This window comes from Gallus gallus, chromosome 4 (assembly GCF_016699485.2).
Source record: "Gallus gallus isolate bGalGal1 chromosome 4, bGalGal1.mat.broiler.GRCg7b, whole genome shotgun sequence".
In the NCBI taxonomy this organism is placed as follows: domain Eukaryota; kingdom Metazoa; phylum Chordata; class Aves; order Galliformes; family Phasianidae; genus Gallus; species Gallus gallus.
This window is the reverse complement of record NC_052535.1, coordinates 13,466,709-13,481,365: the sequence shown is the minus strand read 5'-3', so window position 1 is coordinate 13,481,365 and position 14,657 is coordinate 13,466,709. Positions and strand designations below refer to the sequence as shown.

The 14,657-nt window shown below is 47.0% G+C and overlaps 1 protein-coding gene across 5 annotated transcripts in view; it reads right to left on the bottom strand.

Moving 5' to 3' along the window:
• CHRDL1 (chordin like 1) overlaps positions 1-11,311 on the bottom strand; it is a 41,872-nt gene extending 30,561 nt beyond the window's left edge. For 3 of the 5 annotated variants that reach the window (NM_204171.2, XM_040698654.2, XM_015278152.4), the window contains exons 1-4: positions 11,078-11,311; positions 8,440-8,587; positions 6,456-6,568; positions 2,797-2,890 (exon numbers count right to left, since the gene is read on the bottom strand). In NM_204171.2, the coding sequence (NP_989502.1) occupies positions 2,797-2,890; positions 6,456-6,568; positions 8,440-8,536 (304 nt within the window). In that variant the 5' untranslated portion in view covers positions 8,537-8,587; positions 11,078-11,311. Of the gene's footprint in view, positions 1-2,796; positions 2,891-6,455; positions 6,569-8,439; positions 8,588-8,878; positions 8,962-10,293; positions 10,409-11,077 lie in introns of those variants that run through there. The other 2 variants (XM_040698655.2, XM_015278154.4) reach the window with 2 other exon arrangements.
• Positions 11,312-14,657: the final 3,346 nt, after the last annotated feature.

The window sequence follows — 14,657 nt, the reverse complement described above, 5'->3', positions numbered from 1 at the left end:
CAGTTCTGCTTTTGATCTGCAAACAGAAGCGTTGTTCATGTTCCTAGCATCTTACTATTTTACCTAACTGCACTAGTTGGGCAAATAAAAGATGTTATCTTGCAGCCTTTCTTTCCTATGTATTAGACCATGATCACTAAAACATTACCATCAACCAGATGCTGAAATTTTTTATCTGGAGTTGGACGGGATGAAGCTCACTCCAGAGCACAAGAAGAGTGAAAATACTGTGCAATAATCATCTCAACCCAAAATGATAATATTACATCCTGAACAAAACGTGACTGCCAGCTTGCCTGAGTAACAGTCAGCCTGCCCGTAGCAAGTCCAAGTGCAACCAGTATCCCAATAAGTCAGCAAGATGAAGTCTAGCTGCAGCCTAAGTTCATTCAAATCTCAGGGGGGCCTCCAACCTGCTCCTGAGACTTAGCTGCCCTACTCAGCTGCCAATGATAAGAACAGTACAGCAGGAGAAACAGACCAGAGGTATCAAGCACACTGCTGGCGTACATCAGTGGCTCAGAAGGTCGCTGTTGAAAGGCCTGTTCTGAGAACTGTTGTGAGACTGGCCTTGTGATCAGAAAGCTATTAAGGTACAGTGACTCTAATTATGATGTATGTCTAACTGTTTCCTCTGTAAATGTGATCAGGTTGCTTTCCACAACTATACAGAGGTATGTGGGAAGACATACTGCTTGGGATTTAAATGTAAAAGAAACAGAACATGAGGAAATGTCTTGAGGGAAGCAGTTCTGTGCTGATGAGCAGGAATTAATCATGTTAGTTGAGGAAGCTGCTGCATCTCTTGAATGAATAACTGGCATTTAAAGGCACAGGCTGCTGCAGTGTGTGTTAACACCAGCCTTGTGGGCTGACAGCTGTTATTACCTCACAGTACATGCACTCTTGGCACCCTGGGACAAAGGCAAGAATAAATGACAGGAAGGACAGGAGTCATCTCCCTGACCTTTATACAGTGATGGTGTAGATCTCTGTGTTCAAAGCTGCATTCTGATTCTGTTTACGGTCTACAGAAAGATAGCAGCACTTCCAGGATAGAGCTTTTCCACCTGTTTCAGATTTCTGTCATGGCATCAGAGGAGCTATGCACATGCTTCTTTCTCACCACTGTTTAAAATACAATTCTAGATACTTAGGTCAGACATTGATACATACATGGCTCCAAAAGTAATGCCTCCTATTTATTTCCATGGAAACCACAACAGATACAAAGAACACAATAATACTATTTGATAGAGCAAATTCTTAGCTACAAAACACTGTCTTCCAGTATAGTCAGCACCATTAGCTATGCATGTTCACCAGTGATGAACAAAAGCCCACATACTGTTCTCATACTAATCTGCACCAGCAGAGGCACCCCGCTGTCACTGTTACAACTGCTGAAATGCACCACCCACCCCTCACTGTGCTCACACCCACTGTTTGGTCTCCAGAAACATTCAGCAAGCTGCAGTGAATGGCAATGGATGACATGAATTCCACGTGAAGGAATTCAATGAGAAACCTTTGCTTCATCTTCACCTTTGCTTCCATGTCAGACGCCATTCTGTCACACTGCCCCTCTGCTGCCACCTGTCACACGGCAGCAAAATGTAATGGGAAATTGGCAGGAAGGTTCAGCCTCTACTGCTGTACCACCACCATCTGACTCCGACATGGTGGGCCAACATAATAAAACAGGAGGCATTACTTTTGGAGCAGCCCTCATATGTCCGATAGACAGGTGTGTATGATTGTGACGACAAATGAATGCTATCAAAAATTTACTCATGGGTGCCATTTGCTCTCCAGTAAGTGTGACCAATACACTGCAATCCCTGTGGAACACAACCTGACTTGTGCACTCCTCTCCCTCCACCACCACGAGCTGCCCCTGCACCCAGGTTTTGGTCAGAGAACAGCTGTTTTCCTCAGACAATGAAACTCTCTCTGGAGAAAGTCAAATAAAACCCCTTTCTGTGATGCTGCATGAATACTTTCTTATAAGAAACAAGGGGTGCCACTAAGACAGACGTTTAGGGAAAAGCTCCAGTCAAATCTACCAGCCATTAGGCCATGTCGGGAATGCTGTAACAGCCTCATGAAAGATCCTGCCTAGTTTCTTTCATACAGTGGCTCTTAATAATGAGCTTATAATAAGTGTACAGTCTGGAGGAATTTACTATACAGTATCCAATTGGATTTATGTAGTCATAAACTTCCACAGCACTGCTTCTATGATTTACAACAGTTCCTACTAATGAAGCTATGCCTGGACATGAGATGTAGAACACAAATTTTACCAGGCTGGTTGTACAGTGATACTATACAAATGCATGTGCATTAGTGCATGTTGCTCTCTTAATTGTTTATTAAGAGAGAACCACTGTAAATAACCAGGTATTTTAGCTTGGTCTTATGGAAAGTGCCAAAAGCACAAACTTAGGAAATTTATGGGATGGGGTTTTACTGTGAGAGAGTTTAGATATAACGGAAAGAGTGGGGAGCAGATAGTCCCTAGACCTCATCAATGAAAATTCTGCTATCTTCTGCCTCAGCTGTAGGCGACTGGGCTTGGTGGCTTACCCGAATCCTTCCCAAACCTCTCACTTAAAAAGAAACCAGCACAGAAAATACTTTAACTTGCTGTAGGATAAGCTTCTCATGATCTAAATGGATACAGAAGGATGTGTACTTCACAGTTGTTTTCCAGCACAGACATTTCTTGTTGCTGTGACTGAGCATGTTAAATAGCTATTTCAGAAGGGACTGCATGTCATTAATATAAATTACCTGGGCATCGCGGGCAGCACAGCTGTGGTACATGCACAGGGGAAGGACAGTGTAGGCTTGGACATCTTATTCTGCTGCACAGGACATTTCCATTCTGCAGGCAGAACATAACACAATACTTCAATGAAATGGGCTACCTCAGAAATCTGTTATCTATTCCACATTTGGATATTTTAAAAACAAATGCCATTCTACAGCATTCTGCTTTATGTCACACCACTGTAAACCCGGACTACTTCAGCTGCCTATGAATTTATGTCGGGGGTCAGAATGTAGCAGAAACTCATACATACCTTAAAATCAGAATTGCCTCAAAATGGATTGCAACAACCTTCATTTCTGTTTTCCTTTCAGCAGATTGCACTTAGGAATTGCATGTCCAAAACTAAGGCAAGATAATGAATGGTAGGTCTCTGAGATATCCCCTACTGAGGGTTAGTTCAAGACCACAGGAGACAATAGTGTCTGTAATTTTTCCTGAAAACTGTGGAGAGTCTTTTGTTTTCATTTTATGGGTTCCCCGGTAGACAAAGAACACCAGTTGGTAAGTAGCCATTTTTCTAAGAAATATGAGCAAGTCTTGGGAATACTGTTCATTATTCATGTCATTAACATAATATTTTATTTGACCACATCTAAGTTTGATTTATAATTAAAACATGGGGAATTTTCCTTCGCCAGTGTCTGTAACCAGAAAAGACTATCCATTTCAGATCCCCATTTCCCATCTATAATTCATCCTCCTAATTTAGCTCTGAGTTGCTCTTGTTTATAGCAAGAAGAATCTTTCAGCATGAACATTGATACTATACTACGACAATGCTACAACTATGTAGGTTGACGTGGTGTTGGCAATAAACCCATTTCATTTTCATGTGCCTTGTGGAGCACTGAAACGTTCCCAGTGGAGGTGCAGACTTCCTTAGCTTTTGTATGTGTAGGGATTTCTGGCCACTTTTTGCAGGATGAGGGCTACCCTTGGTCTGCACAGCTCCTTGCCCAGCAGACCATCATCTGAGAGCCCATCCTGTAAAGAAAGGCCACCTGTGTCTGCTGGTTGGCTCCACACTGCTTTCCTGACCTGTGCCGTGGCATCCCTCCCTTATTTCCTAGTCCTGTGAAATCTTGTAGATGAGCGGTTATTTCTGTGCATGATCAGCTGTGATAAAAATTCTGCAGACCTCCTTTGCTGACCTTATGTTAAGATTCACAGGGACACTGGGAGTCCAAGCCCCATGGATTACTCTGGGACTTCAGCTCCTGCACACCTCTGTGAGTCAGGGCAACGAAAGCATTTCTGTGTCAGACACACAAAGTAACAGTGCAGCTCTCTTCCCCAGCTGCATTTGGAGGGCTGACAGTGGACAGCATTCACTTTAGCCCCCTAAGGCATGCAACTGCACTGAGCGGGGAAGTGGGGCAGTTGGTGGTACATATGGAGGAAAGGAGGAACAGGGAAAGAACACTGAATTATGTTTAGATTTATTCTGGTTTGAGTACATAAATTGTAACTTGTTAAAATACAATACTATGCACACACAACCAGGAATGCTTTTTTCTTTCTTTCTTTTTTTTAATCCCAGGCTGAGTAATTTGGCCTCTGTTTAGCTAGCTAATGCATCTTGCTTTCTTCTTAAGCATGCACACATTAGGTGTGTGTTGGCTGGCTGGCTGGATGAACCGTTGTTCAGAGATACACCACAGATCTGTTTCTGTTTCCTGGCTGGTGTTACTTGCTCTGTGTGGAGAACATACGAATCCTAACATTTGAGGCCAGAAGTGAAATGTTGGTCACCCTGGCTATGTAGACCTCTGGGGATTTTGTTGCATTTCACTGAAGTGTGAAGGAGTAGGTTGTTGCTTCAGACTCTGTCCACACACATACTTTGCCTAACTGATTACCTGCCTGGGAATCATAGGTGAGTGCCACTCAGGCCTCTTTTAGTTGCTGTCTGTGTACACTGTAGTCTCATTTTTTTTATGCTGTAATACTGGGTTTAGGGTCTGTGCTTATGTTATCTCATGAGATGTTTCCTAATGCTTTACGTAGCTTTAATTGAGTCAACATTCTGAATTGCTGAGAGTTCTGTGATGATCTGGAGCCCTTACTATAGAGGCATTCTTATGGCAGTTGTGCTGGCTGGGACAAAGCCCACAGAAACGGCTGGATGCTGCAGTTGTCTGGAGTCTTCTTTCCGTGCAGCAAGAGTTACATCCCAGAGATCCTTCAGCATCCTCACTGATGACATAGGCTCTAGTAATATCTTGGACCCTCACAATACAACAGAGGGTTGTACAGAGCAAACAAGCAAGTAGAGTGCAGGACCACTTGGTAAGCTGTATCTACTCATCATTACCACAAGCAGTTTTCTTCTTTACTTCCCTTGTTGCCCTGTCCTGTTGCTTTGGTATTCCATGGCCACGTGAGAAGGGAAGGGATAAAGCACCTCCCAATTTGTTGGAGCCTGAAAGGGCATGGATCTGCCCGGATCAGAGTAATGCTGTTCTCTAGAGGAGCCCTCCATGTACTTCCTCATCTCTCCAGACTAATGTCTTCCTAAAAAACAGTAAGCAATGACTTCTATCCAGATCTCTAGGGCTTCCAGGGAATTTCATCCCCACCCAAGGCACAGCCTTCCAGCAATTCAGTGTTTTACCACACACTGGCTCCAAGCGAGTTTTCAGCTTTGCACGCAGGACAGCAAAAGTGAGCAGGAACTCCTTTTTGCTATAACCAGGGATTTTTATTCATAGTGCATTGCTTTTGCTCTTACAGATGCACTCTGCTGCACAGATGTGAGATGCAGCCAAGCTTGCGGGACTACTGTTTGTGCATCTCTGCACAAAATTGTAGTAGCAGATCCCCCAGAGCAAATGCTGCACAGGAGCCCAGTATCTTACACTTGCGAGGGAGGAAAATAGCCAAGAAAAATGTATTCTACATTAAATACAGCAGACAAAACTCAGCATCTGGAGTGTCTCATGTGTTACTCATTATGAAGTACTCCAAGGGACGTATCCTGCTCGTTCTTCTGTCCCTCCCCAGCACTACACAGCATACTCAGAGGGTCTATGACAGCTGCATCCTAGTGCCAAGCACCAGCTGATGGTAAAACCAAGGGCCTGTGCTTTCGTCTCCCAGCCAGTTCTCTCTCCTCCCTGTGCCCACTCATTTTTCATTCTTCTTTATCCTAGAGTTTTGCAAATATTATTATCGTGTTATTTCTTCAACGCTTTAATGCAGGAGGTACTTTGACTATGGAAATGCCCTCTGGAAGATGTGGGCACTGTACATACATCAGAACACAACGTAATTTGAGTTCAACATAATCTTCTGTATTGATGGAAGTGCAAGGATTAAATGTCATTAATGGGGCCCAGTTATTCATGGTGTAACATTCAGCATTGGCAAAGCTTGTGGCTTGTTAAGAAGCTTTTGTGGCTGCCCCATACAAGTGTTTTTGCCAGCACTGGCCTCCTCTGTTAACGTTTTGCCTTCACAAGGATGTTTTCCCTTCACTACCTCTATTTCCCACAGCATGATCACCACCCCCCAGCAAAAACAGGCTTGGGCTTTGTCAAATTGTAGATACGGCATAGAGGATTCCAGTCAATTCAACAAAGTAGAAGTTCTAGGATCAGTAAGTCAGTGGTCCTACCTCTGAGCAGAGACAATTAACACAGTAAACAAGCCCGTAGGGTTCTAGGTAAGGGTGCCATCTTTCTCCTACACGGTACTTCTTGTCTTGAAACACACAGTATGTATCTGAATCTGTAAAACAGTGAATGATTGAAAGAGTTACGAATTAATGATCCGACTCCATAGATAAGAAGAGTTTTTACAGGTGCAATATTTTCTGTAAACTATATTTGTGGACAGTACAGAACATTTGGTAAAGAATTATTTTCTATTCTTTCCCTGGAGAATGACACGTAGGAGTGGAATGCTCTTAATTTCACATGCTGTTGTTTCTTATCTCTCAAAATAAGATAAATGAAATGGCCTCCCATCATTCCCAAACTATAACTCCTGAAATAGCTGAAAATGTGGTTCATACAGGGTGGGTTTATTCTCACACCTACTAAGGCATAGGCTCACATCCCACTTAGGTAACAGAACTGAAGTGCTTGATTGCTCAGGCAGATTGGTAGGAAACAAAACCTTGTCATTACAAAACCATAGCAACTGGCTGCACGTAGAAAAATCTGAGGTTGTACAGTAGAGATCTGTAAATAAGGGGGCTTACAGAAGGAATACACATGCACTGCATTTACACTGTATGTTCAGTATCTCCATATTTTAAAAACCTGATAAAAAGAAGCTTGTCCTCATATTTCAAAACAAGTGGTACTGTCTTACACACGCATCAGCTTCCAAAGTAGTCATTAAATACTCATCATCTTGCAGGTAGCTTTGCAGATATCCATCTGCCTATCAGCCATTACTGCCCTGTCTCTCTCTGTCACATTACAGTTGCATATTAAAAACTCAAATCTCTTAAATAAAAGGATGCAGTTCTCTGTATTTCCACAAGAGAAATCCTTGCTGTTGCTTTACTGATGTCCAAATTCAGTTTAATTCATTGCCCTCTGTATGGATAATACTTCAGTGTATCAAGCACAATACCTCTCTTCCAAGAGATAACCTAAGCAAGAACATCCTTTACATGTCTTGGGCTAAGAGAAGGTAACAAGAGGTAGGGATCACCAGTAGCATCTGGGAAGTAAGCAAATGAATTGCAGGACCTGAGAGCGGCTGGCTGAAGCAGAGGCTTGCCATTTCTCACCCCACGCTTCCCTTGAACGAGGATCCCTGCACACTGGTTTGTGTCTAAGTTCAGCCCTTTTGCAATGAAATCTATCTGTTTATTTATTTATCTACGTTCCCAAAAGCAGAAGCTGCTGACCTTGAGGCCAAAATGTTAACAACTTCTCAAGGCCAAGCAGCGCGCTTTCCAAGCAGGCCGAAGCACAGCCGAGGCAGCTGGGCAGAGCAGCGCACAGCGCGTGGCACGGCTGCAGCAGGCTCAGCTCTGCACACTCACTGGGACGGCTGCTCCCCCCGCTCACGTTTCCTGAGATGTGCTAACATCTCTGACAGGCTTTGCAGAAATATTCCTTTGTTTTGTTTGTATCCTATTCAGTGCTTCTCATCAAGTTTTCGACTGTGCTTAGGCTCTTAATTTTCTCAAAAGATGTATCTAATCCAGTTCATATGAGATTGTTTTTGGAACGGAGCGGAACAGCCCTGGACAAGATTTACACTAACTGAAAACCTCAGCACAATGGCCTCACACAGGGGACAAAATCCAGATAATCTGTCAGATGTTTACAGAGGTCACTAAAATAGAATTAAGCACTCTCTCGATTCGGGGTATGTGAAATAAAACAGATTCTCCAACCGATGCGTTACGGTCTTTATAAACCTGTATGACTCCAGGAAAATGTGCCCCAACCACGGCTGTGACCTGATTCGACTAAACGTAGGATTAGGAGGAGGAAGAACAGCACGAAGCTTTGGATGCAGCTCCAATCCAGTTTAGGACATTCTTGCTTAGAAATCTTTTCTGAACCGCATTCGTCAAACGGAAGGAAAATGTCAGGTTTGGGGGAATGCAAAAGCTTTGTGAGAAGTCTACTTACGTTTTACTTGTTCTAGTTTACCTCTGTCTATGAGCAGGAGACAGAGCACACCAAAAAAGACAAAATGAAAATCCTCCGATCTCCACTTTCTTCTCATCTTTATCAACAAAAGGGAGAGAAAGAGCCTCCAAGGTAGAGAACGTTTGAGCTGTTGGAAAGAAAAGATGAATTAAACTCAAATCCAGCAATACACCTAAATTCTCTGACATGCTTTCAGCCGGCACTCAGAGATCCTAAGCTGCCCAAAGCAAAAAATCTGCCTGTACCAGAGATCTTCATTTTGTGGAAACACCTTTGGCTTCAGATCATTTCATTTTTGGAAAAGAGACCACACTCCCATTCATGGAGGCTGAAAAGTGGATACCCGTGAAGTCTCGTTTGATTCCAGAGCAGAATACTCTGCCTTCATCGTTAGATTCCCCTTGGACACAGCTGGTACCTTGGCACTGCAGCGTGGAAATCCATGTGTAGGGAGAAGTGCTGGCCAGGCTGTGGGCAACGAGAGTCCTCCTCATGCAATCTAACAGGCTCCCCCAACTGCGTGATTCACCCCTCCTCCCATCTCCCAGCCACTATTGTTCTGGGATTGGGTACAGTTAATTTTTCTAGAGTTAACCCTTTCGTTGCCTTGAAATCTGAAAGCACGCTGCCACCTTCATTCTAATAGACCTTAGCTATCAAACCCTTGCACATGGAGCAAAGCTTAACGTATTCTCTGAGAGGTGCAGAGATGGTATTGTATTTGCTGCAAGCTCCATTCTGTTTATCTTTTTTTTTTTTTTTTTTTTGGCTTTGAAAAGATGAATTATTTTATAATGAAGAAAAAGCAGGGAAAAAAATAATTACTGAATATAATAACTGAAGTGCCACTTATTTTTGATAGCCAACTTAAGATTCTAAATTAAGAAATCTGCAGATACGTTACTGCTCATCAGAGTTTGTTGTGTGGAGGACACTTGTCCATAACTTACAGTGCTGAAAGATTTGGGTCTGATCTCAAGAGGTTTAGAAGTGGTTTCACAGTTTTATAAAAGTCTGAAAAAAAGATCCACCACTGGAAAAACAAACAATGTGCTCTGTCAACTGATTTGACCTCTTCAGATCTCATGTAAATAACAGAACGGTACACGAATGTGCTTTAGTTTGACAGATAACCAAAGCAGAAGTAATAATTCATGTGTGTTTATTCAAAATTAAGGGGTGGGTAGCATAGAGAAATTAAGTACATTTTTATATGAACTATGGGGAAGTCAGTGAAGTTAACAGCCACTTAAGGAGAAAACCTCCCTATTAAAGCTGCTGGTGCGGTCCAGGATACTTCAACAAAGAAAGAGAAGTTTACCTGCTCCTATCAGAGCTGTTTAGGGGCTCTCTACACAGTCCCAAAGCACCACCAGAGCAGACATCTTCCTTAACACATGTCACTATTTAGTGAGCTCTGTCTCTATTCAAGGGGCTCATTCAACATAATGCAAATTGCATCTGAAAACATTCAAAAACATAATGCCTTTCTGAAAGCACACTCCCTATGGCAGTAAGAAAAGAAAACTTTCCATTTATTTTGGAAGCTGAGAATAATATTCCAATTTCACAAGAAAGATGTAAGTCATTTTTTCCTTTCAACGTCTTCAAATCACACAGAGCACTTCGAGGCCAAACAAACTTCTAACAACTTGTTTAAAATGAAAACCTCGCAGCTGAGTCCCGGGGAAGTATGCATGCGTGGAGCACAGCAGCAGCACATCCCTGCGACCGGCAGAAAGGGGAGCGCTGAACGCTCCGGCCCTCTCGGGGGGTGCGTGAGCAAACCGTATTTATAGAGGGAGCACAATCACCCTTTGTGCGGCGCTTTACCTGCCGGCCAGCTGCGCTGCCTCGCCTAGAAGGGGCTCAGAGAGCCGTCCGTTTCAACGCCACATCTTCGGAAGGAAGGCCGCTTTAAAACTCGGACTGCTTACTCTCAGAAAGGCTGCACGCAGTGAAATGCAGGAGTTAATAGCTGTAATGGGATGGGGACTTTTGATGTCTTCCTTAATTCTCTTTAATTTCTGCATTGTTGTTACTCCAAATATAAACACATACTTTTCACTGTTAGCACACTCCCTTTATTTCCCCAAAGGGCAACGTCCTAAAAATATTCCTAGATTTAAATAATCAGTTAGGATTAACCTGTTAATTATTGGTGTGCTTCGCGCTTAGCCGAAACAAGGAAAGCGATCTCCGTCTCGCCGCACCGAAGCGAGGCGCGGGCTCCGTACCGCAGGACCCCAGGCAGCGCCGGCGTCGCGAGCGTTGCGCTGCGCTGCGCAGGAACGGGCGCGGCGGAGCGGCGGCTGTCCAGCACCGGGCACGCACCGCCGGATGCCCGCTCCGCTCCCGCAGCCCCGGCCCCGCAGCCCCCCGGCCGGCCCCGTCGAGGATTTCGGTCCGCGGGGCTCCGAGCCGCAGGTCCCGGCCGGCGGGGCTCGGACAGCGCACGGGTCCCGGGGCCGGCGGAGACGCGCTGGGGAGGCTGCGGTCGGCGGCTCCCGGCGCGGCAGCGGCGTTGCCGGGAGCGGGACGGCGGGGCGAGCCGGGGCGAGCCGAGCTCCGACGGCGGCACCGCGCCTTCCCCCCGAGGAGAGAGCGGCTCACAAACCTGAGGGGCCGGAGGCCGCTCCGAACCGCGGCGGTGCCGGGGGAGCCTCTGCGCTGCGCCGGGGCGCGGGGGTCTCGGGTCGGGGGCTGCGCTGCCGCTCACGTCGCCATAATCTTCTGCCGCCGCTCGGCCGGGCTCTCGGCTCTTCCCTTCGCTCCCGCGGCGGCGGCGGGGACGAGCTGGGGACCGACGGCCGCCGGCGGCCCGCGGCCCCGTAGAGCGCGGGGCGAAGAGGCGGCGCTCCGCTGTTCCCCCCCGGACCCCTGCGGGGCGGGCGCTCCGCGAGGCCCCGGGCCGCCCCGGGACACCTGCCGCCACCGGAGGCCCGAGGATGCTCGGCGGCCGGTCCTGCCGCGCGGCCCCGGCGGCACTGCGGAGGCGGAGGCGGAGTGCGGCCGTCGGCCCGGCGGTCCGCCTCCCGCCCCGGCCCCCTCCTCTCTCGCGCCCCGCTCCCGCCGCCCGGCCCCGGCCCGGGGTGGAGTTTGCTTCGCGCCGGGGGCAGCTCTCGGCGGGGCGAGAGCCGCGCCCGCCCCCGCAGTACCCCGCGCCCCCCCCCCGGGTCCGCACACCCCACGGCTCTCTCTCCTGCGGCCGCTCGCACGCCGGGGAGCGCAGTCCGAAGGCGTTTGGCAAACACCCTCTGCTGATTGCCCCCGCGCTGATCCGGCGTGTTAGAAGGTTTTGGGGTCACACGGAGATTCTGGTGGGACTAAATTAAACCCGTGACTCATGACATTATATGCTCGGTCAAACATTCTTGTTCCGTCTTGTTGTAGCCCCTGTAACTAATAAGAAGAGATCAGCGAACCCTTGACAAATGATCTGAGAAAAAGGGCGAGGTATGAAAAGACATCATGTGGAGAAACAAATTACAGCCCATTTCCCCCGGTTTAGGAGCGGGTGCTCGCGGAGCGCTGCCGGGAGCTCACAGCGCACCTCCGGGCGCGGCGCTGCCTTCCGAGGGCCGAACGCTGAGCGGAACCTCCATCGGTCCCACGTTGGCTGGGCTGGGCGAAATCCTGAAAGCACAGAGCGGGGAGCAGCGGTGTGAGCGCAGCGGATGGCTTTCGGAGGGGTTTCTAGTGTCACTCTGTGAGTTACCAGCGCTGCGCGTTAGGGCAAAACAACCTTGTAGCTTTTGAATCACAAGAAACTGCGTTCTGGAGTTGATCGTTTTGAAAACACTGCTCTGTGCTTAAGTCTGTGCTGCTCTGCCACTCTTCGCCCTGCTACGCACAGGCACAGTCCGTGTTCATAAGAAATAGAAGGAACACTTAGAGCTCTTAGACCTGAACGTGGTGGCCTCTGCCGCCGGCTGATGGCTTTGGGGGAGCCACTGCACGACACAGAAATGGGCAAATGGGAAAAAGGAAAGGACGCTGAATGGGAAACAAGCCTGTCACTGGCACTGGAAGGCAGACGATCTGGGCAGTGTGAGCTCTGGTCCTGCAGAGGTACAGCCACGCTCAGGGTCAGGTACGGGTGTGCACACGTCCTTCTGAACTGCGACACTGCAGTAACTTTAGAAGCAGAAAACCACATACACAATGGGTAAGTCTGTCTAGAAAAGAGACTGCAGATCTTTGTGAGCAGGATATCGTCAGCCTTGTACATCATCCTGTGTCACCATCCAGGCTGAAGAGTTTGGTTTCATAGCATCAGTGTGACCTCAGTGGGTGCAGCTTTGTGTTAGGACAGAGCTCAGCGTCCCCAAACAGCCCACTTGCCCCAGCACCAACCTGTCACACGTCCTTTGGCTGCTGCCCTTTGTGTGCATTGCTCCTCTGTGCCAATACAACACCCAGTGCATGTGGGTAAGGACAGCAAAAATCCTTGTAGAACTCTTCAAGCATAGTCAGTTTAGGAGTAATGAGAAATTAAGTATTTTCTATAGACTGCGACCTGAATTCTTTTACAGAGAGATTCTTTGAAGAGAAATTCCTTATTTGGCCTGAAGCATGCCTTGAGAGAGTTGTGTTAAGATGCCAGCACTTCACTCTGCATGCTGCTAGGCTGCTGCAGGAGATGGTGCTTCCTGGCAGTCTATGGAGATACTGATTCAGGTATGAGACCTTTGGTGGACACAGAAATAGACCAAAGAGAGCCCTTCTCCCACCCTTTGGCAGATGTAGGTTGAAGAGAATTGGCTGAAAGAGCCTTTTCCTCAAGTGTGGGCTTGGGACTCAGAGGGCAACGTGGTGGGAACCTTGACTTTGGCAGCATGCCCCAGCCTTACTCCTGCTCCTGCTGCTCACCCAGGGCTGTGCGTGTTTAATCATGCACAAAGGCTGCTGCTGAATTTAGCCATACAGAGCACAGAGGCACAGCAAGAGTTACGGTTGTTGACGCAAAGGGCAGAGTGACACATTCTGGACATTGGGTGTGAATGAGATGTTTGCAGGTGGGCTGATGGTGAGCAACCCCTGCTGAGCTCACCGAGTGTTCCACACCATTGGGTATGGGCAGTGCTGCACCCGTGCCCGAGCCCTTCTTCTTTTCCCAGCCCTGCCCAAGTGCCGCTGAAGAGCAGGTACAATTAAATGTAGTCCTCTCTGCATCTCACCACATCCTGCTGTGCTTTGCCTCACACTGCAGCTGACGCAGCCCTCAGTTAGGGAATCTCCCCTGTAGGCTGCAGTGCTGTCGTGACTGAGGAACCACCTCTCCCTGTGCTCTTGCTCAGCGCTGGGCTGTGACTGAAGCTGAGTTCTGTTGCACACATGTGACACGGAGCTCCAGAGAAGCTGGAGATGTGGCTCTTACCCATCATGTTCTCAGGCAGAGCTCACTGTTTCAATTGCTCTGTGTCCTGCTGTCTGGAAGGGAAAAAATGGCTCCCAGCTGTGGGCATTAGAAATTTGAGGGTGCCCTAAACTCTTAAGAGCACAGAAATGTAGCCGTACAACTCTTGTTTGAGATAACAGAGCTAATGCAGCTAAGAAGCTGTGACACTGAGGGTGGAAGTGCATCTCCTTGTGCTGTGCTTTGCAGCAGCCACGCGGTACGCAGTCACCCTACTGTTACTCCTCAACTCTTGTGAGGGGAAAAAAAAAACAAGATAAAAGATTCATGCCAATGCTAACATGTTTATACACCATGTAAAACTCTCTTAATTGGATTAGATATGGAGTTTTGAGAGATGGCCGACACGTGACACAGCTGCCATTTACCTCCCTGTCTTTTTTTCTTTCTTTTTTTTTTTTTTCCCATTCCTTTCGAGAAAAAAAAGATTTATGGTCAGCTTTTCAATTTTAAAACAGCGTGGAAGGAAGTTCTTAAACTTAATGAATTTCTTCGTTTTTGTGTTCTTATAAAATCTGCTAAGCCCTTTGGAAAATGTATCTTAAAATGCTAAATATTCTTCCCAGGATTTTATAATAATCTCTAAATTACTTTTTGTGGTTTGGATCAGCCCTGCGACTGTCATACTGGGAATACAATCTGGATGCTCATCAAGCAGTCTTCGCATACGCTATTAAACAGAAAGGGCTTCAGATGTGCGTGATTTAGTGATTATGGCATAGGATGGTCATGAGCATTCTCCACCCTCCTGCTCATCCTGTAGCACTGACTTCATCTG